At 41.9% G+C, this 26529-nt stretch overlaps 1 protein-coding gene and 1 pseudogene across 1 annotated transcript; one reads left to right on the forward strand and one right to left on the reverse strand.

The window, feature by feature from the left end:
* fundc1 (FUN14 domain containing 1) lies at positions 1–25956 on the reverse strand. Its single transcript, XM_055644640.1, has 5 exons — positions 25809–25956; positions 22034–22190; positions 11567–11642; positions 2756–2884; positions 1–840 (listed from the first exon to the last, which is right to left on the reverse strand). The coding sequence occupies exons 1-5, from the start codon at positions 25822–25824 to the stop codon at positions 763–765; spliced, it is 456 nt and encodes a 151-aa protein (XP_055500615.1). The 5' UTR covers positions 25825–25956; the 3' UTR covers positions 1–762.
* Positions 15688–15792, forward strand: LOC129703128 (U2 spliceosomal RNA; annotated as a pseudogene).
* Positions 25957–26529: the final 573 nt, after the last annotated feature.

Raw genomic sequence — 26529 nt, forward strand, 5'->3', positions numbered from 1 at the left:
TTATTTTGCATGATTGGTTATATTATTGGGAAAGACCATTTATCGTGTACAATCCTGCAGTACAGCCATTAAATTAAAAATAATTTGCTCTGATTAATTCAAGTCAGGTAGATGAAACAAACACTGTCCATTAAAACGGCAACAATGGTTACTAACACGCACAACCAATTAAATGATTTTTTAAAAACTGGTATTTAACACAAGATTGAGTAGTATCAACCAACTATGTTTTTCTTAAGAGCATTTCAAAACAGGTTAGATAGAATGAGTATAAATATAAACACATTTTCTAAGTTATTTTTGTTTTATCTTTATAATAATTTGTGAAATCTAACGTAGGTTTTAATCAATAATAAGAAAAAAGAATTGAAGCTTTATGTGTAGATATACAACCTCAGACTAAATTAGAGATAGTCATAATAAGCCATTTATATATAAATTAGATCTCTTCTTAAATACTATGTAAAAGGTTTAAACAACAGAATATACAACATTTTTGGCTTGCAAAAAAGTTTTACAGCATGAACTGATAACAAGAAAAATCTACAATCAAAAACTCAAAAATTAATGCCTTCTTACGATGATTTAAAATTACAAGTACAGGATCATTATTTTTGTCCTTTTAATACTTAGTTGAGTGATTGGAACTTTCCAATGTGCTGCAATGCTGATCTGCATGCATTGTTGATTCGATGCTTGCAGGAGCTTTTCAGGAGCTTTTCAGGAGCAAACTGTTGTCAGTGTCTGCATTGTCAGAAATTCCTAGGAAGCCAGTCCCAATAAAAAGCCTCCAATAAAACCACTTGTTAGCACAATATTCTTCTTTACAAATTCAGCTGACTGTGGGAGAGAAAAAAAATCAACATTCAAGATATTTAATTTAAAGAGATTTTCTTTTAAATAATATTGCAATTTTACAACTGTTTTATGATATTTAAGGTAATGATCATCAATCTTAATGTTGCATCAGTCAGGAAAAGCATAAGCTGATAAAACTAGATGTTTATTAGATTACGCTTTGTGTTTAAGATATCCAGAGCTTTGGATTTAAAGAAACCTTATAATTACAAGTTTCAACTATATCAAAAGGTACACTCTTAAAATGGTGCTCAAACGGATGAAAATTCTATATAAAGATCCAAAATATGTAGTTTCTTGGTGTTGGGTATTGGTCTTTGGTTGGGTGGTGAATCTGTAGAATTCATTGCCATAGATGGCTGTGGAGGTCAAGTCAATGGATAGTTTTAAATGGGAGATTGACAGATTCTTGATTAGTAAGGGTGTCAGGGGTTATGGGGAGAAGACGGGTGAACATGGTTGAAAGGGAAAGATAGATCAGCCATGATTAAATGGAGTAGTGGACTTAATGGGCTGAATGGCTTAATTCTGGCCTTCGAACCTATGAATTTATGGGTGGAGAAAATGTTGGACTTAAAATAGTAAAATTACAGATATTGTACAAAGGTCAGCAGATGGTGGAATCTGATAAGAAAGGAAGGTGGATAGTGAAATGCAGAACCAGAGGAAGGGATGGTGGGCAGATGGGAAATATGAAACCAGGAAGAGGGTGCGCGATGAGCAGAAGGGGGAGATGGAGGAGAGGAAAGGAACTTGGTAATGGGGGATATGGAGAGTGGAAAGAGATGTGCATGAGAGGACCTGGATTAATCAGAATGAGAGTGGGGAGGGGATTGTTACCTTCTCCAGCCTAGTCTATTGCTCTCATTATGGTCTACTGTACATCGGTGAGATCACATGTAGATCAGGCAACCACTGAAACACTTCTTTGCACTCTGTCTGTCAAGGCCAATAGGAGCTCTCAGTTGCTAGCCACATGAATTCCCCGTTCCAATCCCATACCGACCTGTCTGTCCTTGACTTCCTCCATTGCCAAAGTGAGGCCACACCCAAACGGGAGGAACAGCACCTCATATTACACTGGCATGTGGTTGATGTGACTTGCATGCTAACTAAGTCCAAAACTAAGTGTCTTGCTTAGGCTTATTTGTAATATGTTGCCATGATCTGTACATTCATTATCCCTCATACCTAAATTCTCTAATTGTTATTTATCTAGCATGGCAAATCTCAGAATGAGATTTGATTAAGAGATTTCATATCAAACATCAAAATGGACAGGCTAGAGAATGAAACAAGGTCCCTTAATCAAAAAGACGGGTATCAAATCCTTTCATATCTCGTTGAGAATGGCGGTGGAGAACAAAGCATTTAACATGGAGTAATGCTTCATGAATATTGCCACTATCAGCAATGGGGAGGTCAACTCACAATTGCAAGAAATAAATCATTTGGTTTGAGGGAGGAAAAGAGAGGAAGGGAAAAACAAATATATTCATTTAAACTGGATTTACAATATGTACTTAGGAGATTTCTAATCCATGACAATGCAAGGGTTTTTTTTGAAACCCCAAAAGTACTGGTTAAATCACAACCTAGACCTCTCTGTGGAATAAAGCCTATTGACCAAATGTATAAGATTAATGAGTGTTTTATTAAGAGTTTGACATTTTCAGTTTAGGGGATGTAGGAACTGGAAAGAAAAGGTTTTTGGTTCAACCCTTGCTCTTTGTATTTCGACCAATCTCATTTGTGGCATTGATAAGAAGGCCGGAGCATGGTGGAATCAATGTATTACATGGAAGAAAATGTGACAATTGGACGCAGGAGGGGTTGCTGTGAAATTCCGCTAAAGGACCACTTGTTCAGAAAGCTAATTGACACCAATTTCCCTCACCTCTTCAATAAAGGTGTTGATTTCAGGAGCAGCTTTGTTTGCTTTTTTCCTCAATTGTCGTTTGGCTTTATTTACATCTTTTTCAACCCTTTTCCAATCCACTTTAATATAGCCAGTGTGATTTGCAACCTGAAGAAAAAATATACATTATTGATCAAAGATTCAAGAAATCTTTTATTTTTAACTATGGTCCATAGACTTTACACCAGACTTGCATGAATCGGCACACACAATTCCAATGGTGTCATATTATTGTGGAAAACCAGGTTGCCTATAGAAAATTATTTGTTTTGCACAATTTCAAATGATAAATCAATATTACTTAATGCAAATTAAGATAATGCTCAAGTTCTATTAATGTCTGTTATGTTATTTTTTATTAAAAGGTTCTCTCAAAATCTAATCCAAATCCTAAATAAAATATGAAAAACATATCTATCACAGTCTTCTGGCTTTTATGTGCTATCATAATATAGTTGCTTTGCTCCAGCAACCAATCGACTGATCAGAAAAATAACTTTCTTCATCTATCTTATCTTCTGTTCCTGTTGATAGGTTTTTAATGTGGGTTCTGTAGGAAGGAACTGCAGAAACTGGTTAAATCGAAAATAGACACTAAAAGCTAGAGTCAGCTGGTCAGACAGCATCTCTGGAGAAAAGGAACATGTGACTTTTCAGGTCGAGACCCTTCTTCAGATTGAGTGTCTGGGTGGGGTGACGATTCGGATCAAGACCCTTAAGACTGAGTCGGAAGCGGTTGTGATGTTGCAGGTCAAGACCCGTCTTCAGACTGAGATTCAGGGGTGATAAAATGATTATAAATACATAGTAGAAAAGGGTAGCTAGAGAGTGGGACCTCCCAGGAATCAAAGCAATCACCTCTATGTGAAGCTTCAGATGGGCAAGGTCCTCAATGAATATTTCTCCTCTGTATTTGCCGAGGAGAAAGAAAGTAGGACGGAGGAACTTGGGGCAATTAATGGAAGTGTCTTGAGAACAGTCAGTGTTACCGTCGAAGAAGTGCTGAAGGTACTATCATGTGTGAAGGTAAACAAATCTCCACGGCCTGATCAGATATATCCGAGGACATTGTGGGAAACTAAAGAGGAAATTGCAGGAGCCCAGAATGAAATTTACTACCCGTCCTTAAATATGGGAGGAGCCGGAAGACTGGAGGGTGGCAAATGTTGTACTTCTATTCAAGAAGGGCTGCAGGAAAAATGCTGGGGACTATGGGCCAGTGAGCTTAACATCTGAAGTTGGGAAGTTACTAGAGAGTATTCTGAGGAATAGGTTATACAGGCATTTGGATGGGCAAGGGCTGATTACGAATAGTCAGCATGGTTTTGTACGTGGGAGGTCGTGTCTCACAAATCTCGAAGAGGGAAGAGCTGTAGATGTTGTATACATGGATTTTAGTAAGGCATTCGACAAGGTTCCGCATGGTAGGCGGCTCCGGAAGGTTAGAACGCATGACATCCAAGAAGAGATAGCTGAATGGATAACAAATTAGCTTCATGGAAGGAAGCAGAGGGTGATGGTGGAAGGTTGTTTCTCAGACTGGAGGCCTGTGACTAGTGGTGTGCCTCAGGGATCAGTACTGGGTCCGTTACTGTTTGTCATCTACATCAGTGATTTGGATGAGAACATACTGGGCAAGATTAGCAGGTTTGCTGATTATACAAAAGTGGGTGATTTTGCAGATAGTGAAGATGGTTGTGAAAGATTGCAGCAGGATCTTGATCAATTGGCCAGGTGGGCTGAGGAATGATTGATGGAATTTAATACAGAGAAATGTGGTGTTGCATTTTGGGATGTCTAACAAGGGCAAGACCTACACAGTGATTGGTAGGCCTCTGGGGAGTGTTGTAGAGCAGAGGGATCTAGGAGGTTCCTTGAAAGGTCGTCGCAGGTAGATAAAGTGGTCAAAAAGGCTTTTGGCACATTGGCCTTCATCAGTCAGGGTATAGAGTATAGAAGTTGGGAGATCATGTTGCAGTTGTTTAATACATTGGTGAGATTTAATTTAGACTACTGTGTTCAGTTCTGGGTACCATGTTATAGGAAAGATATTGTCAAGCTTAAAAGGGTTCAGAGAAGATTAACAAGAATGTTGCCAGGGTTAGAGGGTCTGAGCTAAAGGGAGAGTTTGAGTAGGCTGGGTCTCTATTCCTTGGAGCGCAGGAGGATGAGGTATGATCTTATAAAGGTGTACAAAATCATGAGAGGAATAAATCGGATAGATGCACAGAATCTCTTGCCCAGAGTAGGGGAATCAAGGACCAGAGGATATAGATTCAAGGTGATGGGGAAAAGATTTAATGGGAATCTGAGGGGTAACTTTTACACACAATGGGTGGTGGTTGTATGGAACAAGCTGCCCGAGGAGGTAGTTGAGGGTGGGACTATCCCAACATTTAAGAAACAGTTATAGACAGGTACAGGGACAGGACAAGTTTGGAGGGATAAGGACCAAACACAGGCAGGTGGGACTAATGTAGCTGGGACATGATAGCCGGTGTGGGCGAGTTGGGTCTGTTTCCACACTGTATCACTATGACTCTAAATTATCTATTAGTAATTATTGTCTGCACCCTCACAGAGGGATTTGTTCAAGTCGGTATCATGTTCGGCACAGAAAACATGGGCTGAAGGGACATGTACCTTTTTATGTGCTGTACCTCTCTACGTTCTCTAGAAACATAGAAAATAGGTGCAGGAGGAGGCCATTCAGCCCTTCGAGCCAGCACCGCCATCCATTGCGATCATGGCTGATCATCCCCAATCAATAACCCATGCCTGCCTTCTCCCCATATCTCTTGATTCCACTAGCCCCTAGAGCTCTATCTAACTCTCTCATAAATCCATCCAGTGATTCGGCCTCCACTGCCCCCTGTGGCAAGAAATTCCACAAATTCACAACTCTCTGGGTGAAAACGTTTTTTCTCACCTCAATCATAAATGGCCTCCCCCTTATTCTAAGTGTGCCCCCCTACTTCTGGACTCGCCCAACATTGGGAACATTTTTCCTGCATCTAGCTTGTCCAGTCCTTTTATAATTTTATATGTCTCTATAAGAATCCCCCTCATCCTTCTAAACTCCAGTGAATACAAGCCAAGTCTTTTCAATCTTTCCTCATGTGACAGTCCCGCCATCCCAGGGATCAATCTTGTGAACCTACGCTGCACTGCCTCAATCACAAGGATGTCCTTCTTCAAATTCAAATCTCTCAAAGATTTACAATATACTTTATTGCTCTAATTATGAACCCATGGATTGTTTTCTGGTTTACAAACAGCTGTCTTGAATTTTCTAATCACTTTCAAAGATTTATGAACATAAATTCCTCTATTCCTGCACAAGCTAAAGAACTGCACCATTTAGATTTTATACCTAAATATCACATTTTGCACACCTTTGTATTAACTTTTATACTTTACATGTCTGCCAATTATGCAAACCTGTATCCTCTTGTAGTTTATTCTCATTGTTCTCACTGTTTACTACAACTACAGGTCTGACATAATTGGCAACCTTTGAATTTTTACTTGCAACACCTGCATCCAAGTTATTTGAATCAAAACTGCAGTACCATTGATACCAACTACTGGGGCAGGTTTTCTGTGCTTAACCCAATTTTTAATCTATGCTGTTGCTGGCGGCTTTATTCAATGAACCTCCATTTTGTTAACCAGCTTTTGCATGTATTTTGTCAAACGCCATCTGAAAACCCATATGTAAGACTGCATTCCCGTCATTATACTTCTCTGTTACCTCAATAATAAATTCAATCGTTAGTAAAAAACAAGTTGCCATTAACAAATTCCAAGGGATTGTTTATCCCAAGTCTGATTATTGTTCTTAATATCTTCCCAACCATGAAGAACAGTCTGAGAATGCAAGTCCTGTCCTTACTCTTTCGGCACAGATGTCACACTTACCATTGGGAAATTATGGAAAGCACTTTGGCATTCTTTACCCCCAAATTCCCCCAGCAATCTAGGATGCGAGTCATCCAAACCCGGTAATTTACTAACTTTAAGGATCGCCATTCTTTCTAACAGCCCTCCCAGCTGCTGTGACCCGACCCCCGGAGATTCGGGGCTTACCGCAGGTCTGGCAGACAGTGACACCGGGAGCCCGCAGGTCCCTGCTGGGAGACCGCTTTTCGAGACTTCTGCAACGGCGACTTCACCCGCCCGACTCGCTGGGTCGAGGAGTGCCTGGAGCGGGGCCTTACCTCACCGCCCGGAGCGGCTTCAACGGCTGCGGGACTTTGCTAGAGCCCGCCGGGGGCTCCAACAACAAGACCCGGAGCGTGGCCTTGCATCACCTGGCGTGGCCTTGCATCACCCGGCGTGGCTTTAATGGTCGCGGGACAATTGCCATTGCCCACCGGGGGCTTTGACTGACATCGGGAAGGGAATGGGGAGTGCAGGGGAGAGATACGTTTTTTTGCCTTCCATCACAGCGAGGAGGAGATGCGCTGTGATGGATGTCTGTGTAAACTGTGTTGTGTCTTGGATCTTTTTTTTCATGTGTGTATGACTGCATAAACAACATTTCATTTGAGCCTCTATGAGGTTCAAGTGACAAATAAATTGTATTGTGTGTGTTCTTATCACTTTTTGTCTAATGTACAGTGCATTCAGAAAATACTCAGATCCCTTCACTTTTTCCACATTTTGTTATGTTACAGCCTTATTCTAAAATGGATTCAAGTAATTTATTTTATCATCAGCCTACACAATACCCCATAATAAAAAAACGAAAATAGGTGTTTAGAGATTTTTGCAAAGTAATTAAAAATAAATAACTGAAATATCACATTTACATAAGTAATCTTGACCCTTTACTCAGTACTTTGTTGAGGAACCTTTGGCAGCGAGTACAGCCTCAAGTCTTCTTGGGTATGACGCTCTAAGCTTGGCACACCTGTATTTGGGTAATTTCTACCATTCTTCTCTGCAGATCCTCTCAAGCTCTGTCAGGTTGGATGGGGAGCGTCGATGCACAGCTATTTTCAGGTCCCTCCAGAGATGTTCGATCGGGTTCTGGCTGGGCCATTCAAAGACATTCACAGACTTATCACAAAGCCACTCCTGCGTTGTCTTGGCTGTGTGCTTAGGGTCATTGTCCTGTTGGAAGGTGAACCTCCGCCCCAGTCTGAGGTCCAGAACGCTCTGGAGCAGGTTTTCATCAAGGATCTTTCTGTACTTTGCGCCATTCATCTTTTCCTCGATCCTGACTAGTCTCCCAATTCCTGCCGCTGAAAAACATCCCCACAGCATGATGCTGCCACCACTATGCTTCGCTGTAGGTATGGTATTGGCCAGGTGATGAGGGGTGCCTGGTTTCCTCCAGACTTGCGCTTGACATTCAAGCCAGAGTTCAATCTTGGTTTCATCAGACCAGAGAATCTTGTTTCTCATGCCCTTTGGCAAACTCCAAGCGGGCTGTTATGTGTCTTTTACTGAGGAGCGGTTTCTGTCTGGCCACTCTTTCCCTTAAAGGCCTGATTGGTGGAGTGCTGCACATATAGTTGTCCTTCTGGAAGGCTCTCCCATCTCCACAGAGGAACTCTGGAGCTTTGTCAGAGTGACCATCGGGTTCTTGGTTCTTGGCCCTTCGCCCCCGATTGCTCAGTTTGGCCAGGCGGCCAGCTCTATAAAGTCATGGTGGTTCCAAAGTTCTTCCATTGGAGAATTACGTAGGCCGCTGTGCTCTTCGGGAACTGCAATGTTGCAGAAATTGTTTTATTTGTAATAGAAAAAAATCACATGTGGTTAAAGTACACATTGACAGATTTTATTAAAGGGTATTTTTATACATTTTGGTTTCACCATGCAGAAATTAGAGCTGTGTTTGTACATAGTCCACCCATTTCAGGGCACCGTAATTTTTGGGACATGGCTTCATAGGCATTTGTAATTGCTCAGGTGTGTTTAATTGCCTCCCTAATGCAGGTATCCCAGCACCTAGTCTTTCCTCCAGTCTTTCCATCATGTTTGGAAACTATTATTGCTGTTTATCAATTATCAACACGAGGACCAAAGCTATGTCAATGAAAGTCAAAGAAGCCATTATTAGACTGAGAAACAAGAATAAAACTGTCAGAGACATCAGCCAAAACTTAGGCTTACCAAAATCAACTGTTTGGAAAATCATTAAGTAAAAAGAGAATACAGGTGAACTTACTAATTGCAAATGAACTGGTATGTCAAGGAAGACCTCCACAGCTGATGACAGAAGAATTCTCTCTATAATAAAGGAAAACCCCCAAACATCTGTCCGACAGATCAGAAACACTCTTCAGGTGTGGCTTTGTCAATGACCACTGTCCACAGAAGACTTCATGAACAGAAATACAGAGGCTACACTGCAAGATGCAAACCATTGTTAGCTGCAAAAATAGGATGGCCGGGTTACAGTTTGCAAAGAAGTACTTAAAAGAGCAACCACAGTTCTGGAACCACTCATATCTCGTATGTGTATGTGACAAATAAACTTGACTTGACTTGACTTGGAAAAAGATCATGTGGACAGAGGAGATGAAGATTAACTTATAATCAGAGTGATGGCAAGAGCAAAGTATGGAGGAGAGAAGGAACTGCCCAAAGCATACCACCTCATATGTGAAACATGGTGGTGGGGGTGTTATGGCCAGGACATGTATGGCTGCTGAAGGTACTGGCTCACTTATCTTCATGGATGATAAAACTGCTAATGGTAGTAACATAATGAATTCTGAAGTGTATAGACACATCCTATCTGCTCAACCTCAAACAAATGCCTCAAAACTCATTGCCCGGCTGTTCATTCTACAGCAAGACAATGATCCCAAACATGCTGCTAAAGCAACAAAGGAGTTTTTCAAAGCAAAAAACTGGTCAATCCTTAAGTGGCCGTCAATCACCCGATCTGAACCCAATTGAGCATGCCTTTTATATGCTGAAGAGAAAACTGAAGGGGACTAGCCCCCAAAACAACCATAAGCTTAAGATGGCTGCAATACAGGCCTGGCAGAGCTTCACCGGAGAATACACCCAGCAACTGGTGATGTGCATGAATCACAGACTTCAGGCAGTCATTGCATTCAAAGGATATGCAGCAAAATACTAAACATGACTACTTTCATTTACATGACATCGCTGTGTCCCAAACATTATGGTGTCCTGAAACGGGGGGACTAATAATAATAATATATTTTATTGTCATTGAACATAGGTGCAACAAGATTTGGTATGCAGCTTCCAATTGATGTCATAACTTAAATAACTAATAAAATTTAGATACCCCGAGAAACATGATTTATATATTTTTTAAAAGAACAGTAAAACAGTCTAAAGTGCAAATATGTCTGTGCCGGGTCGATGTGCGACGTGACCATCCGAGGGAGACAGTTCATGGGGGTGGGGGGTGGGGCACTCATCAGGGCCGGTTCAGAGCAGCGATAGCTCTGGGGATGAAGCTGTTCCCGAGTCTGGAGGTGCGGGCGTAGAAGGCCTTGTAACGTCTGTCGGAAGGTAGGAGTTCGAACAGACTATTACAAGGGTGTAAGGAGTCTTTATGGATGCAGACGGCCTTCCTGAGAAACCTATGTATAAACTCTGCTGTAATTTCTACATGGTGAAACCAAAATGTATAAAAATCGCCTTTTTAAAAAATCTGACATTGAGTACTTTAACCACACCTGATTTTTTTCTATTACAATTCTCAAATTGTGGAGTACAGAGGCAAATAAATAAATGACAGGTCTTTGTCCCAAACATTATGGAGGGCACTGTAATTGGCAGACAAGAGGAACTGCAAATGGTTGATTCTTGAACAAAATAAAGTGCTAGAGTAATTTAGCAGATTAGGCAGAAACTGTAGAGCAAATGGATAGGTGGTGTTTTGGGACTCTTTATCAAACTGATTGTAGAAGGGGGGTGGGGAGTTCAGGTGGAGAACGCTAGAAAATAAATGGAGGCAGGACAAAGCCTCTCAAGTGATCAGTGGGTACGGGGAGGGGGGGGGGGGTGATTTGCAGATGGGTCGGCAAAGGCGAGAGATGAAAAGGAAACAAAAGGATGTTACATAAGGAGAGAATAGGAGTGAATTGTAAAGCCAGAGGGAGGGTTATAGGTGGAAGGCGAGGGGGAAAGAGGGCGAGGTAGAGGGAGAAATGGGTGAGGGGAGGCACTGGAATGAGAGAAAGGGAAGGGGAGATATTACGTAAAAGCTGAGAATTCAACATAAATATGTACATTAATTAAAACATTAATAGTGGCATTTTGACATCTACTAATCCTCCTTCTTGTTTTAACAGTTAAGGGGGTTACCATCCAGTTCTTTTAAGTACCATATACCATGCTTCATTCCTGCACACTTCCAAGCTGCTTTTGTTAACATAATTTATTGGCCTCAGTAGAGATTGATGAACGTAGCTTTGAATCACTACTGGCATAAACTAAATTCACATCAGGACAACGCTTCTGCTGCTGCAAAGATTTCTGCAAAAGTAAACTTGCATTAGATTTATAACTTAAATCACACTAATGTTGGTCGACGTCATTTCTGGATATCATATTCCTTTCACTTACCACATATATTAAGAACAATAAAGCTTGCGAGAAAATGAACATTCAACCTGTGAAGCAAATCATAAATGAAAATGGAAAATAGTTTCTCATGATGTTGTACTGTCTTAGACTTAAATCTAAAACAAAATCCCAGATGTTTATTTCTATTTAAACTACTCTGGTTTGGCTGTTGTGCTCTACATCTGCAACATTCACAAAAATGAGATGGATCCATAAAAGATTTACCTGCATCAAAAGGAATCCACCTCCAATGGCTGAAGCTGCCAGCTTGCCAATCTTCTGAAATACAAAGCCTGCACACCTGAATGTTAAGAAAACCAAAGCATCAAATGTAATTTTTTTAAATTTTATTTTAAATAAGGCATTACTTGGTTTAGTCCTTAATATCAATTCTGTTTCATCATTTGCAGATGCTGGTGACTTGCTGAGTATTGCCTATATTTTTTGTTTTTATTTCCAATGTTCAGCATCAGCCACATTTTGTTTTTGGATGTAACAAAAGTAACACTGCCCTTCAATCTTTGCCAGTTTATTTATTTTTTCTTGTTTCATGGCCCCTTTCAAATTTACATATTCACAATAAAGACAGAACATTTGTTAATATAGCCTAGGCTCAAATGTCATTTTTGTTAAATGTCAATTTTCATTCTCATTTTCCATTGCGAGAGAAAGCACTGAAAATCCACGTAAATGTTGGGCTAAATGTTCAGCTGAAATTGGAATTACATGTTAGTATTCAGAACTTTGCACTGCCGATTTGCTGCTCAAAACATCAATTACAATTAGTTAGGCAAATCTGTATCACTTAAAGTTTTATCTAACCAGAAATATATGTGTAAATAACTGCCCATTCGGTTCCCTTTTTGGGACATCAAAGCCATGCGCTTAATTGATTAAGAACCTCTTTTAACTGCAAGGAAATTGTGCAGGTTTTCTGTTTTTAATAAGTATTCAATTTTGTGGTCTTATTGATCAACTCGGAAGTATCACAGCAGATGTTTAGATGTTTAATAAAAAGTCTTCCTACCTCACCCCCTTTCCCATAATAATGGAATGTATATAATGTCCTTTGGTGAACTCGGGTACAATTTGATGTCTTTTTAATTTGTTTACATGCTACAAATCCAGATTAATTAAACTATTTTCATATAGGGCCATAACAGGCAACAGAATCAGGATTATCATCAAATCGCATAACATCAAACTGAAATTAGAAAAATAATTTAAAAAACCTAATCTACTGAGCAGTCAAAGATAATTTAATTTAAATACCATTTTTATATATGGCAGTTAAATGTAAAACATCATTATCATGAAAATCAAAACAAAACTGCAAATATTCTAGGTCTGAAATGAAAACAGAAATGATGGAAAAGCTCAGGTCAAGCAGCATGCAGTGCCCTCCAAAATGTTTGGGACAAAGAGCCATCATTTATTTATTTGCCTCTGTACTCCACAATTTGTGATTTGTAATAGAAAAAAAATCACATGTGGTTAAAGTGCACATTGTCAGATTTTATTAAAGGGAATTTTTATACATTTTGGTTTCACCATGTAGAAATTACAGCTGTGTTTACACATAGTCCTCCCCCCCCCCCCCCCCCCCCCCCCCCCCCCCCATTTCCCCCCCCCCACCCCCCCCCCCCCCCCCCCCCACCCCCCCCCCCCCCCCCCCCCCCCCCCCCCCCCCCCCCCCCCCCCCCCCCCCCCCCCCCCCATTTCAGGGCACCATAATGTTTGGGACACATGGCTTCACAGGTGTGTGTAATTGCTCGGGTGTGTTTAAATGTCTCCGTAATGCAGTTATAAGAGAGCTTTCAGCACCTAATCTTTCCTCCAGTCTTTCCATTACCTTTGGAAACTTTTATTGCTATTTATCAACATGAGAACCAAAGCTGTGCCTATTAAAGTCAAAGAAGCCGTTTTGAGACTGAGAAACAAGAATAAAACTGTTAAAGACATCAACCAAACCTTGGGCTTACCAAAATCAACTGTTTGTAACATCATTAAGAAGAGAGAGAGCACCGGTGAGCTTACTAATAGTAAAGGGACTGGCAGGCCAAGGAAGACCTCCACAGCTGATGACAGAAGAATCCTCTCTATAATAATGAAAAAAATCCAAACACCTGTCCGACAGATCAGAAACACTCTTCAGGAGTCGGGTGTGGATTTGTCAATGACCACCGTCTGCAGAAAACTTCAGGAACAGAAATACAGAGGCTACACTGCAAGATGCAAACCACTGGTTAGCTGCAAAAATAGGATGGCCAGGTTACAGTTTGCAAAGAAGTACTTAAAAGAGCAACCACAGTTCTGGAAAAAAGTCTCGTGGACAGATGGGATGAAAATTAACTTGTATCAGAGTGATCTCCTCCAAGAGCAAAGTTTGGAGGAGAGAAGGAACTGCCTAAGATCCAAAGCATACCACCACCGAGGTTTAAGCGGAAGCTCAGAGGGGATAGAGCCTTCTCTGTTGCTGCTCCGGCACTCTGGAACACCCTGCCGTTGCACATCAGACAGGCCCCCTCACTGTCCATCTTCAAAACCAGTATTAAAACACATTTATATTCCTTGGCTTTTTACACTGCTTGAGACTTTGCTCCTGTTTTTAGTGATTTTAATGTTTTTAATTGTTATTGTTTTTACTGTTTAATGTTTGTATTGTTATGTAATAATTTCTTGTCCATGATCAGTTATGTTCAGCATTTTGTTGCAACTGTGGTTGTTTTAAAGTGCTCTATAAATAAAGTTATTATATTATCTGTGAAACACGGTGGTGTGGGTGTTATGGCCTGGGCATGTATGGCTGCTGAAGGTACTGGCTCACTTATCTTCATTGATGTTACAACTCCTGATGGTAGTAGCATAATGAATTCTAAAGTGTATAGACACATCCTTTCTGCTCAAGTTCAAACAAATGCCTCAAAACTCATTGGCCGACAGTTCATTCTGCAACAAGACAATGATCCCAAACATACTGCTAAAGCAACAAAGGAGTTTTTCAAAGATACAAAATGGTCATTTTTTGAGTGGCCAAGTCAATCACCCAATCTGAACCCAATTGAGCATACCTTTTATATGCTGAAGAAAAAACTGAAGGGAACTAGCCCCCAAAACAAGCACAAGCTTAAGATGGCTGCAATACAGGCCTGGCAGAGCATCACCAGAGAAGACACCCAGCAACTGGTGATTTTACTTCGGAGTCACGTGAGTGACTTCGTGAAGAACCCGCTTCCAACGCATGCGTGTCATTACGCTACACGCATTGCAACTCGTCATTGTCGGGAGGAAGGACGTTCCTCCCAAACGGCGGGGTTTCGAACCTGCAACAGTAAGGTAAGTGAACATCGTTCTTTACTTACCTTTTTTCTACAGAAGGCTGTTGGAAGCTGGCGGGGGAGAAGTCTGCAAGCGCCGACAAGGACAGCAGGCAGCCAGCAACGGCCGGTGGCACGACAGTCTCCCTTAGCGGGAGTTCGTGCGACTTCAGCTCCGGGAAGAGAACGCCGACAAGGGAGCACTCAGGAGCCGACACAGCCCCAAAGACCGACGCTACATGGGCCTGGGGCTGTGGAACAGGTAAGAAAATTCCTTACCTTTCTTCTTGTTTCCAGGAAGGCTGACGAGCTGCCGCTGTACAGCAGCAGTCAGCCAGCAACGGAAGTCGGCACCACTGTCTCCCATAACGGGAGCGAGTGCCAACTTCACCCCATACGGGGTGGAGGGAAAAAACAGAGCCAACAACCCACAAAACAGTGGGTTGTATTAGTGCTCTGGCACTTTTTAAAATTAGGGGGTCCCTAGGAACAGAAGGACCAGCCCCGTAAACACCGGGGTCGGTCCGAGCGGCTCGAACCCGACACGCAGGGAACGACGTTCACCAGCGGGAGAATTAAAAGTCGGGAACAGCAGGTAAGAGACTCTGCGTTTCCTTCCACTTACCCTTTAGGTGCAGACATGGACCGGGTCCATGTAAGCTGCAGAAAGACCGCGGAGTGCAGGCAGCCGGCAGGAGAGCAGCAACAGCAGCCAGCAGCGGCAGGAGCAGCGGCAGCGGCAGCGGCAGGAGCAGCAGCGGCAGCCGGCAGCGGCAGGAGCAGCAACGGCACATCGATTCCCGGAGGGGAAAACACCTATGCCCGACTTCGCTCCCGCACCAGGGGGAAAATTTTATTTCTGGGGCAGTATGCCAGTCTCGCTTTGGAAGCGAGTCTGGCTTGAAGCAGCGCTAACGGCCAGCGCCGAGGCCAAGGACATTGCAGTGCAGTTGACTGGCTGCAATCGACCGTGAGGGACCAGTAATGTGAGTACCGGGGTCGGTCCCAGCGGGTTTTTTAGTTACAGAGATCGCTTCTTGGCCTTTTGGCTAAGATCAACTATAGTAGCTGTTTATTATCAGTTTTAATATCTGATACGTCCCTTATCTAAGGACCATATAAGCAGGAGTGCCCAGAACTGAGGGCATTAGAGTGGGGTTGACCGGCTGCAACGACCGCGAGGGACCAGTACCGTCAGTACGGGGGTCGGTCCCAGCGGTCTGAGATAAACGAGCAGCCAGGAGCGCTGAGAGCGTTGGAGCCGGGTTAAAGAAATGGGCTAGATGGAATCAGCTGTGCCAGATGTCCTCCACACCGGCCATATCCACTCCACGGAAGGAAGGACAAAGCTGGAGAAGGAGGACCGTGGAGCAGCGGGCAGCCAGCAGCAGCCAGCGGCACTTGGATCAACCGTAGTGGGATCAGCTGTGCCCGATGTCGGCCCCGCACCGGCCAGATCCATGCGGCCGAGCGGTAAGGCTAGACACAAATCAAACAAGGTAGTGGACTCAGAAGGGTCCGACTTTGCATAACCGCCGGCGACCAGCGCCCGAGAGCGCTGGAGGAGGAAGAAGCGGTGTATGGAGCCTTCCTCCAACGTGATAAACCCACAGCAGTACCTTTTTTTGAGGGCTGCACAGTGCTTCTACCCCATCAGAGGGGAGCACTGCGGGTCAGTTCTGGGCTGACCTGCAAGAGGGGTCCGCAGAACAAAAGACAAGTGGGCAGGAGGTAAGCCCCACATGGGTACCCCGTGCGGGACCCTAGAGATCTCTAACTCTATAAAAAAGAGTAGGCAGGACCCTGATGGGCCAGAGCCTGGTAAAACAGCGTCCCATGATCCTAACACAGCAGGGACTCTGCTGGACATGGTGGCTGATTACTTTAACCAAGTCAAACATGGGTAGACTTGGATCCAGGATGGCAATAGTATTACTATATGTCTGGCCACAAACGCCAACAAGAAATATTTACAGAGACTGGCCAGACATCTGCCACCTGGCAACGGTGAGGCATTACAGGTGCCCAGTGTAAACCAATGCATTTGGCAGCATATGGGGACGAACATCAGGAACCAGGACCTCAAGATCCAGAAAACCTTAAAGGGATTGACGGAAGGGATCATAGCATACACCCGCACCCTGGACTAAACGGAGGTAACCAAAGACCATCAAGACGCACTAGCTCTGTTTAGTAATATGCAATATGAGCTGAACTACATGTGGAAGGCTGCCATTCAGCCAGCACTGGGACCCTAAAATGCTACCATTTGCAAACAAAGAACCGTGGGTGGACGAAGCAAGACACTGGGGCTCATCAAGGCCAGCGCAAGGGCCTATTTTGGAGCACGATACCAGCCACATGCAAGGCCATAAAAAATGTGGCTCATACCAGTGGCAGTGCCAGAAATCAATATAACCCGCAGTATCCTTTTTAGGGTATGGCCAGGGCGGCCACCCTGGAAGATGCGGAAGCCTCAACCTCCCACACAACCCCGAACAAGAGATATCAAACCAGAACCCCCTTTTCAAAAAACCAAGGAAATAACACAACCACCGGTAACCATGGAGGTAGGTGGGTGTGGTTTCTTCTGTTAAAAAGGGACCCACGATGGTGGGGGAGGGGGAGGTTGCAACACTACAGTTATGTATGGTATATAATCACTACAGATTCATATAATCTCAGCAGTATTCAGGGTTATCTGATAGAATTTACTCATCCCAATAACCCCAGTACAACATACACCAGAATGGCATTTTGTCCTTACATAAACCAAACAATCTAAAGCCCACATGGTGCTACAAAAATTGTACACAAAAGGTGTGATTGAGCATACTTTTCATGGAACATTAGAATTTGTATCAAACATATTTATTAAAAATAAAATAGATGGGGGTTGCAGGATTATCATTGACTTTTCAACCCTAAACACATTCGTTCAAGATATTCATTTTAAGATGGATACTCTTATTACTGATAAAGACTTGGTGTCAGCTGGGTTTTTCTATATGGCAGGCATTGACTCAAAAGAGGGGCAAACATCAGCCCCAATATTATTTACTAAAATTCTAAAACCAGCTTGGCATTGTTATGTAAACAAAGCCATAGGGTGATGTATTTCCCCCGTTCTGCCCCATCAATGGGGTACTAGGGAAAATTCAACTAGACTCGGCATCTGGAATTCTCAGAGTACCCGACTGGCCTACTAAATCATGGTATTCGGTCATACAGGGGATGGTGTTAGAACCATGTTCCCTCATGAACATAGCCAAATTTATTAATTCATCCAGTGACTGGGGGCAGTCATCCATGCCATAAGACTATGGATTTATTGATTTGTAGAGTCTAAAAGACCCACTACACGGCATGGGGCTGTCAGACAGGACGATGAATCTCATCTCATCTGCACTAAGACTGTCAACACGGAAGCAGTACCTTGGACACATCAAGAAATGGGGCATATACTGCTTGGACAACAACCTCGACCAAAAGGCCAAGAACATTCTGGCCGTATTGGAATTTTAACAAGCCTCCATTATGATAATCGATGGAGCTACAGTGCCATCAATAGTGCCAGAAGTGCACTCTCCAATTACCTATCACAAGGAACGGAGCGGCACACGGTGGGAACGCACCCCCTGGTAAGAAAACCAGGTACTCCGAAATCTGGGACGTGGGTGTCGTTCTACACATGCTGAGGAGCTGGTAGCCCATAACAGCATTGTCACTTCAGTAACGGACCATGAAGATGGTTATGCTCATGGTGTTATTTACCGCACAACGAGTCCAGCCATTAAGCAAACTGAGCCTGGACTCCCTGATCATCTCACCCGAGAAACTGGTGTTTGTCATACAGGATTTAATAAAAGAAAACAGACCAGGTTCATCGGGTCAAGTGTTTGAATTTATGGTATACCCATATGACGAACGACTGTGTATAGCAAGACACATCCAACAATACATAGAATATACTAAGAGCATTCGAGGTCAGAGAATGGCGTTGTTTATCTCTTACAAGAAACCGCATGAAAGGGTCACGACCCAAACTATATCAAGGTGGCTCAAATATGTCCTAAAGATGGCAGGAATAGACACTAATGTTTTTAACTCTCATTCCACCAGGGCTGCAGCAACATCCGCAGCAAAAATTCTAGAGGTACCCACAGACCAAATCCTCAGAATGGCAGGATGGTCATCCAAAAGGTTTTTCCAAAGGTTTTATAATAAACCAGTTATTTTTTGGAGCCATCATTGTATTCAGAAACCATTTTACGTTCAACAATATAATTTGCCCGAAAGGTTACAGGGCTATGATTCTCAATGTAAAAAATTTATATATTTTTTCGTTATACCACACAACTCTTTGTATAAGTGTGTTTTAAAATTACTAATGATGCTCTCTCCCAATACCCAAGGCAGTTGTGAAGCATGGACTCGTTCCACGGCATGAGGTCACAGAGCTTTGAAATCTTCACGAAGTCACTCACGTGACTCCGAAGTAAAATAGTAAGATTAAACGAGAACTTACCAGTTTGAAGTTTGATCTGTATTTTATGAGGAGGAACGTTGAGGGAATACGTGCCCTCCGCTCCCACCCTCTTATGATCATATCAAAAACTGGTATCTCTTTGATAATCTTACTATGTTAGATCATTATAGGTTCCTGTGACCTCACACCGCTGCTTTGAAGAATGACACGCATGCGTTGGAAGCGGGTTCTTCACGTATTCCCTCAACGTTCCTCCTCATAAAATACAGATCAAACTTCAAACTGGTAAGTTTTCGTTTAATCTTACTATGTTCATGAATCGCAGACTTCAAGCAGTCATTGCATGCAAAGAATATGCAACAAAATACTAAACATGACTACTTTCATTTACATGACATTGCCGTATCCCAAACATTATGGTGCCCTGAAATGGGGGGACTATGTATAAACACTGCTGTAATTTCTACATGGTGAAACCAAAATGTACAATAATCAATCAATCAATCAATCAATCTTTATTGTCATCTTGAAAAGCAACAATTGTACAGTGCAAAATTAGAAGACGTTTCCCATAAACCTGCCAGTCCCTTTACATAAAACGTAAACATTTCACACATAATAACAGTAAAAGCAATCCAGTCCCTGATGAAACAGTATAAATAATTAAAAGCAGGTAAAACAGCAACATTAAAATACAGTAAAAACAGTCATTAAACTGTCCAGGGCAGCTGATTTTCAGTGGCCAGCGCCAGAGTTATTAAATTGTCAGTGCAAAGCAGCAGAATCAGGCAGAGTGACTGTTTAGCAGCATCACAACCTGTGGCAGGAAGCTGTTTAGCAGTCTGGTAGTCCGGGCTTTGATGCTACGGTATCTCTTGCCTGATGGCAGGAGATCCAGGTGTGTGTGGGCGGGGTGCAGTTTGTCCTTAGCTATTCTCAGAGCTTTTTTTTATAATGTCCTTTAAATGGCATAAAATGGCCTTTATTAAAATCTGACAATGTGCACTTTAACCACATGTGATTTTTTTCAATTACAAATCTCAAATTGTGGAGTACAGAGGCAAATAAATAAATAATGGGTCTTTGTCCCAAACATTATGGAGGGCACTGAATGTACAAAGAGAAACAGTGTCTCACGTCCCATATCATTGATCAGAATTCCTGGCCTTGTTGTTTTAAAATTATCATGGCTTTTATCTGTATAACCCAATTCTCATGAACCATTTATCACTAAAGCTATTTATGTATTCTAAAGCTGAACACAAAATATTGAAGTAACTCAGCGGATTAGGCAGCATCTGTGGAGGGAATGAACAGGCAAAGTTTTTGGTCTAGACTGAGTTTGAGTAAAGGGCCTGCCCCACTTTGTCGATTATTTTAGGCGACTACAGGCGACTAGGCTGTCGCACATGGTCGCCAGGGTGTCGCCTGTATGGTCATGAGTAAAATCCTTAGTCTCCCAAAGAGTCGTAGCGTCTTTCTGGTAGCCGCTGGATTTTCGAAATTTTCAAATATTGGCGTCAAACCCACTGTCGCCGAAAATATTTGAAAATTTCGAAAATCCAGCGGCTACCAGAAAGACGCTACGACTCTTTGGGAGACTAAGGATTTTTCTCCTGACATAGGTTGTTGTCAGGTGACGTCGGTTGTCCCCGGTGCTGACTTCGGTGAATTCCATTGGCGACCACGTGGGTCAAGAGAAGTCAAGTGGCAACAGGCATTGGAAAAACCCAAGTCCACAGAGGTCAAGCTACTACAGTCGCGATGCTGATGAAGTCCATCTACACCTATATCGGCGACAATGTACAATTATACTGAAGACAAACTACGACCATACCAGCGACACCCTAGGACAGCTGGTGACCATCGGCGATAGTTGACGCGACTAGCTACGCCAGGCTATGACAGTGGTGCCTCCGTGGGGAACGCTCCACGTCGTCAGGTGACTATAGTATGCGGACATTGTGCACTTTGTATTGGGGACATTGGATAGTGCAACATAGCTCCAAGAAGAAGCTCAGGGTGGAGCCTAGTGAAGTTTCTGAAGACAGCCTCATCTTCTTGCTGGAGCTCAGTCATCAGGTTGTCATGCTGGCCCAACCTGGGTCTCTTCAAGGACAAGCGCTTCATCGACCCAAACCGCTTCTTGGGCTTCTTCTTCCCCATTCTTCTTGTCCTTCTATCGTGCTGATCTTTAAGCATGGCTGCTATAAACGCAGGGCTTCTTCTTGTGAGAGCAATGCTCTCAGATGTTGTTCCATGGTAGTCATGATTCAGAATGATTGGAAACCCTATCCTACAACCCCTTTTATAGGAAAACTGGGTGATTCCAATGTTCCAATGAGGCCAAAATGACGTGAATTGTCTTCAGTTGTTACAGACAGGGTTGTAGCTTGTCGTGGGTGGACGTAGGTTGACCGATCATCGTAGGTTGTCACCTGTGTGGTCGTAGGTGGACGTCCTAAGTCGCGACGATTGGGTCGTCGGTTGTCAGTAGCTTGCCGTCGACTAGGTGGTAGGTTGTTGTAGCTTGTCGTAGGCATTGTCGTAGGGGAGGTCCAGTCGCCGGTTTTCAGTGACCTGCTACGACTATGACTACGCCTAAAAAAATCACCTAAGTGGGACAGGCCCTTAAGGATCCCAATCAGAAACGTTGCCAATCCATTCTCTCCAAAGATACTGCCTGACCTGCCGAGTTACACCAGCACTTTGTGTTTTGCTCAAGATTCCAGCATCTGCAGTTACTTGTGTCTTTATGTATTCCACAGCTTTTCTTTCTCCATTTGTTCCCAGAGTGCACAAATACAGGGGAAGAGAAAGAAAACTGTAACAACAGTAGATGAGACTATGTTAAGTTTGACAACTTGCAATGTTGTTCACACTCACCAGCCAGTTACACCACCCATCATTAACTGAGTAGCTACAGAATATTTCTCTGCAACTGGACCAGAACTCTGCCCGAAAACACGACCCCACCACTCGTTTTGTCCTGAATACTCCCTCAGATCTACTATTTCGTAGGTTTCATCATCACTATTTTGGCCTAAAGAAAGAACAGAACAAAAGAATTTATTTTTCTACCATATAGCTAGCACATATGTTCTTACAAAAAAGCAGAAAGCATAAGAAAGAAAAGTTGAAAGTTTGTTTAAAGTCACGAGCAATTGATAACTTGGTTCCACTTTCAATTCTGTAGCAGCAATCGAAAAAACAAGAAAATAATTGTTTTGGCTAATATCAGATAGTTACTGATGTATCTTTCTATTTCTCCACACTAGTATTAGGTCAAAAGATAAGTTTATTTTACTCCAAAATCAGAGGTTCCCAAATATTAATATATCCACTTCGATCCCTTATTTGGATTAATTAATCAGGTTAATAATTTAGGTACTCAAATTTAAATTAAATGATAGAATGATTAGGGAACTGATGAGACGATGTATCCACTGAGAGGGTACCACGGATCCAATACACAATGCTTCAAAAGGGTGCTGAACGTATTTGCCTGAACACTTGACATATTACAGTTTGTAAAGATATGGACCAAGTACCTAAAGTTAGGCCTGAAGAAGGATACTGACCCAAACCATCACTTATCCATGAGATGCAGAGTTGCAGCCTGACCCACTGATGTACTCCTGCACTTTGTGTCTACTTAAAATGGATAGACTGTATGGTTTTTCTTTGGTTAGCATGGACACAATGGGTTATAACTCTAAATCTATCTTAATTGATCTAAGCGATAATAAGAATACAGCTAGTTTCAGTATCCTTTGATAAGGAAAGGGAAAGTTATTTGCTTCTAACGCTAAGCAGATCCACTGGTTGATGTGTGTTGCTGGGATTTATTGACTGGGCCATGATATCTGACATTGTGAAATTCTGACAGCATACCATCAGAAGTTATTAAAAGGAGAGAATTGGTAACAAGAGGACTAAACTGAACTATAGAATTCCCCCGAGTCAAAAAGTACCTGCTGAAAGGCACCAAGGGCTTACAAATAAATAACTGCCATTGGAGATAAGTACAAAGAAATTGTGTGAATGTACCACCGAACCCATTCCATTTGCAAAAAAAAGTAAAGACCTGGAGAGAACATTTAAAGATGTTTGTTTTTACCCCCAGTTAGGTACATTTAATTATTAATGAGAACTTTTATCCCATAGTATTAAAATCATAGTGGTGTTTAAATTTACAATATGCAAGTATATAAAGAGAAATACAAAGTAATTTGTTTTCTTTCAATAGCAGTTCTGGATAACAGTCTTAGAATACTGCAACTTCTTTTTTTGTAAAGATGAACGTTGAATTGTACTTCAAATTAAAAGGACGGAGGTAGTTTTTCAAGTGCTTTTAAATGCTTTGAGCAAATCGCTATTTCAAGTTTCAGCTTAGCTCAATGGCCAATTTCTATTAGGTTATAAGATTGAGCATTTAGTTTTGACTGGATGCATGCTTCGCTATAGCACTGAAAGAGTGCTGCACAATCGGAGGAGGTGCTTTTCCAAATTAGAAATTAATTTACACACTCAGGTCAATGTAATTAAAAGTAATTTAGTATAACATTCTCTATTCCTTTGAGTCATGTAACAGTTTAAATAATATTTCTGTAATTTGCTAATTGTCTGTGTTTGGAAAGGATAATTGAAAAAAAAGATGATTGGTAAGGGTCTTTGAATTTTAAGAACAAAATAATATTACATCGGAGACACAAGAGACTGAAAATGCTGGAATCTTGAACAAAAAAAATGCTAGAGGAACTCAGCATTTGTGGAAAAACAAAGTTTTACATTTCACTCCTCCCCTTCTTTCTTTATCTGACACCACTCTGTCTCCATTTCATCTAGTCTTTTTTACTATTTCTACCCATCAGTCAACACCCCCCCCCCCTTTAACTTCACCTATATCACTTGCCAGGCTTTGCCCAATTCCCATATCTCTTCTCCAGCTTTCTCTCCCCTACTGTCAGTTTGTAGAAGGATTGCAGCCCGAAACGTAATCTGTCCATTTCTCTCCACCGATGCTGCCTGACTCACTGAGTTCCTCCAGTAATTCCAGTTCCTCCAGTAATATTTGGCTTTTAATACAGCATAATGCTGGTATTGCACATTATTTAGCAGATTCACAGACATAGTAAATGTAGAACTGTGAAATATAGCCATGAATTTGTATTCTTGCCATCATTTCCATTTGCTTCCTTAGCCACAGTTCTGGATTTAATGTGGCTATTCAGAGCCTCAACAACCCAATGACCTTTCAATGCCATACCTCTCAAACACATCTACTTCTTCCACTTTGAACATCAATAACGTCATTTATAAGCTTGACTATTTTGATGCTTATTTGGCCATCTCTGAGTAATCATGTTTAACAAATTTCAATCCACATCCCAAATATTCCCATTGTGCTACATTAGCTCCCGGTCTCCAATATAAATTTCCCACCATTGTTTGTGACCCCTTCTTGCTACTTCTGATTTCCATTAGCACATAATCCCATGTTAGTCTTTGCAACCTTTTCCCATATATCTCACCAATCTCTAAATATCCTTTAAAACATAATTGGGAGTCTTGCCTTTCGCCATCTGAGATGCGTGCTCAAAAATTTCATCCCAAACTGGTTCAGAAATAGCTTTAAAAGTCCACTTGTCAAGGCTTCTCTGTTGAACAATACATTTCTTTGGCCTAGATTCAGCTTTTATCTGACAGTTCCTTATGTGAAGGAACTGCCCCAATGATACTATAGAGATGCAATTTGTTAGTAACATATTTAAATAATAATCACTAATTTTGGATTTAAATCGAATCTATACATGTCTTAATATACACTGTTTCATGTTGTGTTTTTGCAAACTTTGGTATAATCCAATGAGTTGCTGACTATGTCTTATGTTCCCATCAAGTAGACTCATTAAGATGCGAGAATTCAGGACGAACAATTGTCACACATAACACATAAAGATGCGATATTATGTGAATAGACTCGGGCTCGAAAGTCTCAATCAAGATGGTGGTTTAAAAAAAACATTTAAGAAGGTTCATAGGTTTGATGACTTGGGAAAATATAAGCTCAGGCGATTTAATTTCAATATGTAAAGAAAGGATATTTAGAGAGATAACTATGCTATAGTCGATAGAATCTGGAAGCATGCTTTCATGTGACCCAATTTATTTCTTAAACAAAATATCATACAGTCGACAACTTTTCCGTGCAAAAAAAAGGTTTCTAATCAGTGATTAATTTTCATAATAGGCTACCATAAACATGCATATATTGTTGTCCATTTTACTTTCCATTCTCGTGATGCGTTTTCTATGAATTTTGAATAGTTTCAAAATTAAGTTGAATAGTTTCAAAAATATGGGAGAAACAATCTCTTATAATTTTAACATTACAGCCACTAGTACAACTGTACATTTAATCATTTCATAACAATGTTACGCCTAAAGGGTGTTTGATGTGCTTGACATCATCTCGTTGAATGTGGTTATGGCAATTTAATGAGCATTGCAATTTTTAAATAATAATACGCCGGTGTTTAGTGACAGTGATCAAGCGGGAGAGGAGGCTCGTTTCTTCATCCATCGAGGCCGGTAGTGGTAACGCCGCAGCTTTTCCGCGATAAATATAGAGAATGAAAGAGGAGCAATCGCGACCTACCTATGCGGTCCGCCATACTGTCGCCAGTCTCAGCGCCGTCATTAACTCAGCTCCTAACCCGGAAGTACAGGCTGTGTGGGGTCAGAATGACTGACGGCCTGGGCGCCATGGTGATGGTCCACAGTCCAGACCAAGTTGACAGTAGGCGTTGCCTCCTAATCTCCACGAAGGTGTTTACAACCTTTCACCAGACGTTCAATGGAGCTAATTATCCATTTAAATCCGTATGTCTAAGAAAGACCTGCAGATGCTGGTTTAAATAGAAGGTAGACACAAAATAAATCCTTATGCAGTGGTTATTAATGCTGAGAACTATTTTCCGTACTCTCTTTCCCTTTGCCTACTTGAATTTGTATTGATTGTACATTTGGATCCTTCTGCAGACACGGTGGAGCAGGAATCAGGGGGGGAGAGGATATAGAGAAAGGGTCTCACAGACTACCGTCGGAGAGAGAGAGGAGAACTTCTTCAAAGTAGGCATAGTTTGTGGAGATTGTGAAGTGGAGCAGTCAAAATGCAGAAACAATGAACTGCAGATGCTGGTTTCCAACAAAAGACACAAAGTGCTAAAATAATTCGGGGTCAGGTGGCATCTCTGGAGAATATGGATAGGTGACGTTTCAGGGTCAGGACCCTTCTCTGGTCTGAAGAACGAAGGATCCCAACCCGAAACGTCACCTATCCATGTTCTCCTGCCTGACCTGCTGAATTACTCCAGCAC

This window comes from Leucoraja erinacea, chromosome 13 (genome assembly GCF_028641065.1).
Source record: "Leucoraja erinacea ecotype New England chromosome 13, Leri_hhj_1, whole genome shotgun sequence".
NCBI lineage: Eukaryota > Metazoa > Chordata > Chondrichthyes > Rajiformes > Rajidae > Leucoraja > Leucoraja erinaceus.

What these genes read in the sequence shown, in the direction of transcription:
- fundc1 (XM_055644640.1), bottom strand. An exon ending in GTGGATTCCTTTTGATGCAG is followed by an intron (nt 2,885 to 11,566) that starts GTAAATCTTTTA and finishes TTTTTTCTTCAG; the next exon opens with GTTGCAAATCACACTGGCTA. An exon ending in TCAACACCTTTATTGAAGAG is followed by an intron (nt 841 to 2,755) that starts GTGAGGGAAATT and finishes TCTCTCCCACAG; the next exon opens with TCAGCTGAATTTGTAAAGAA.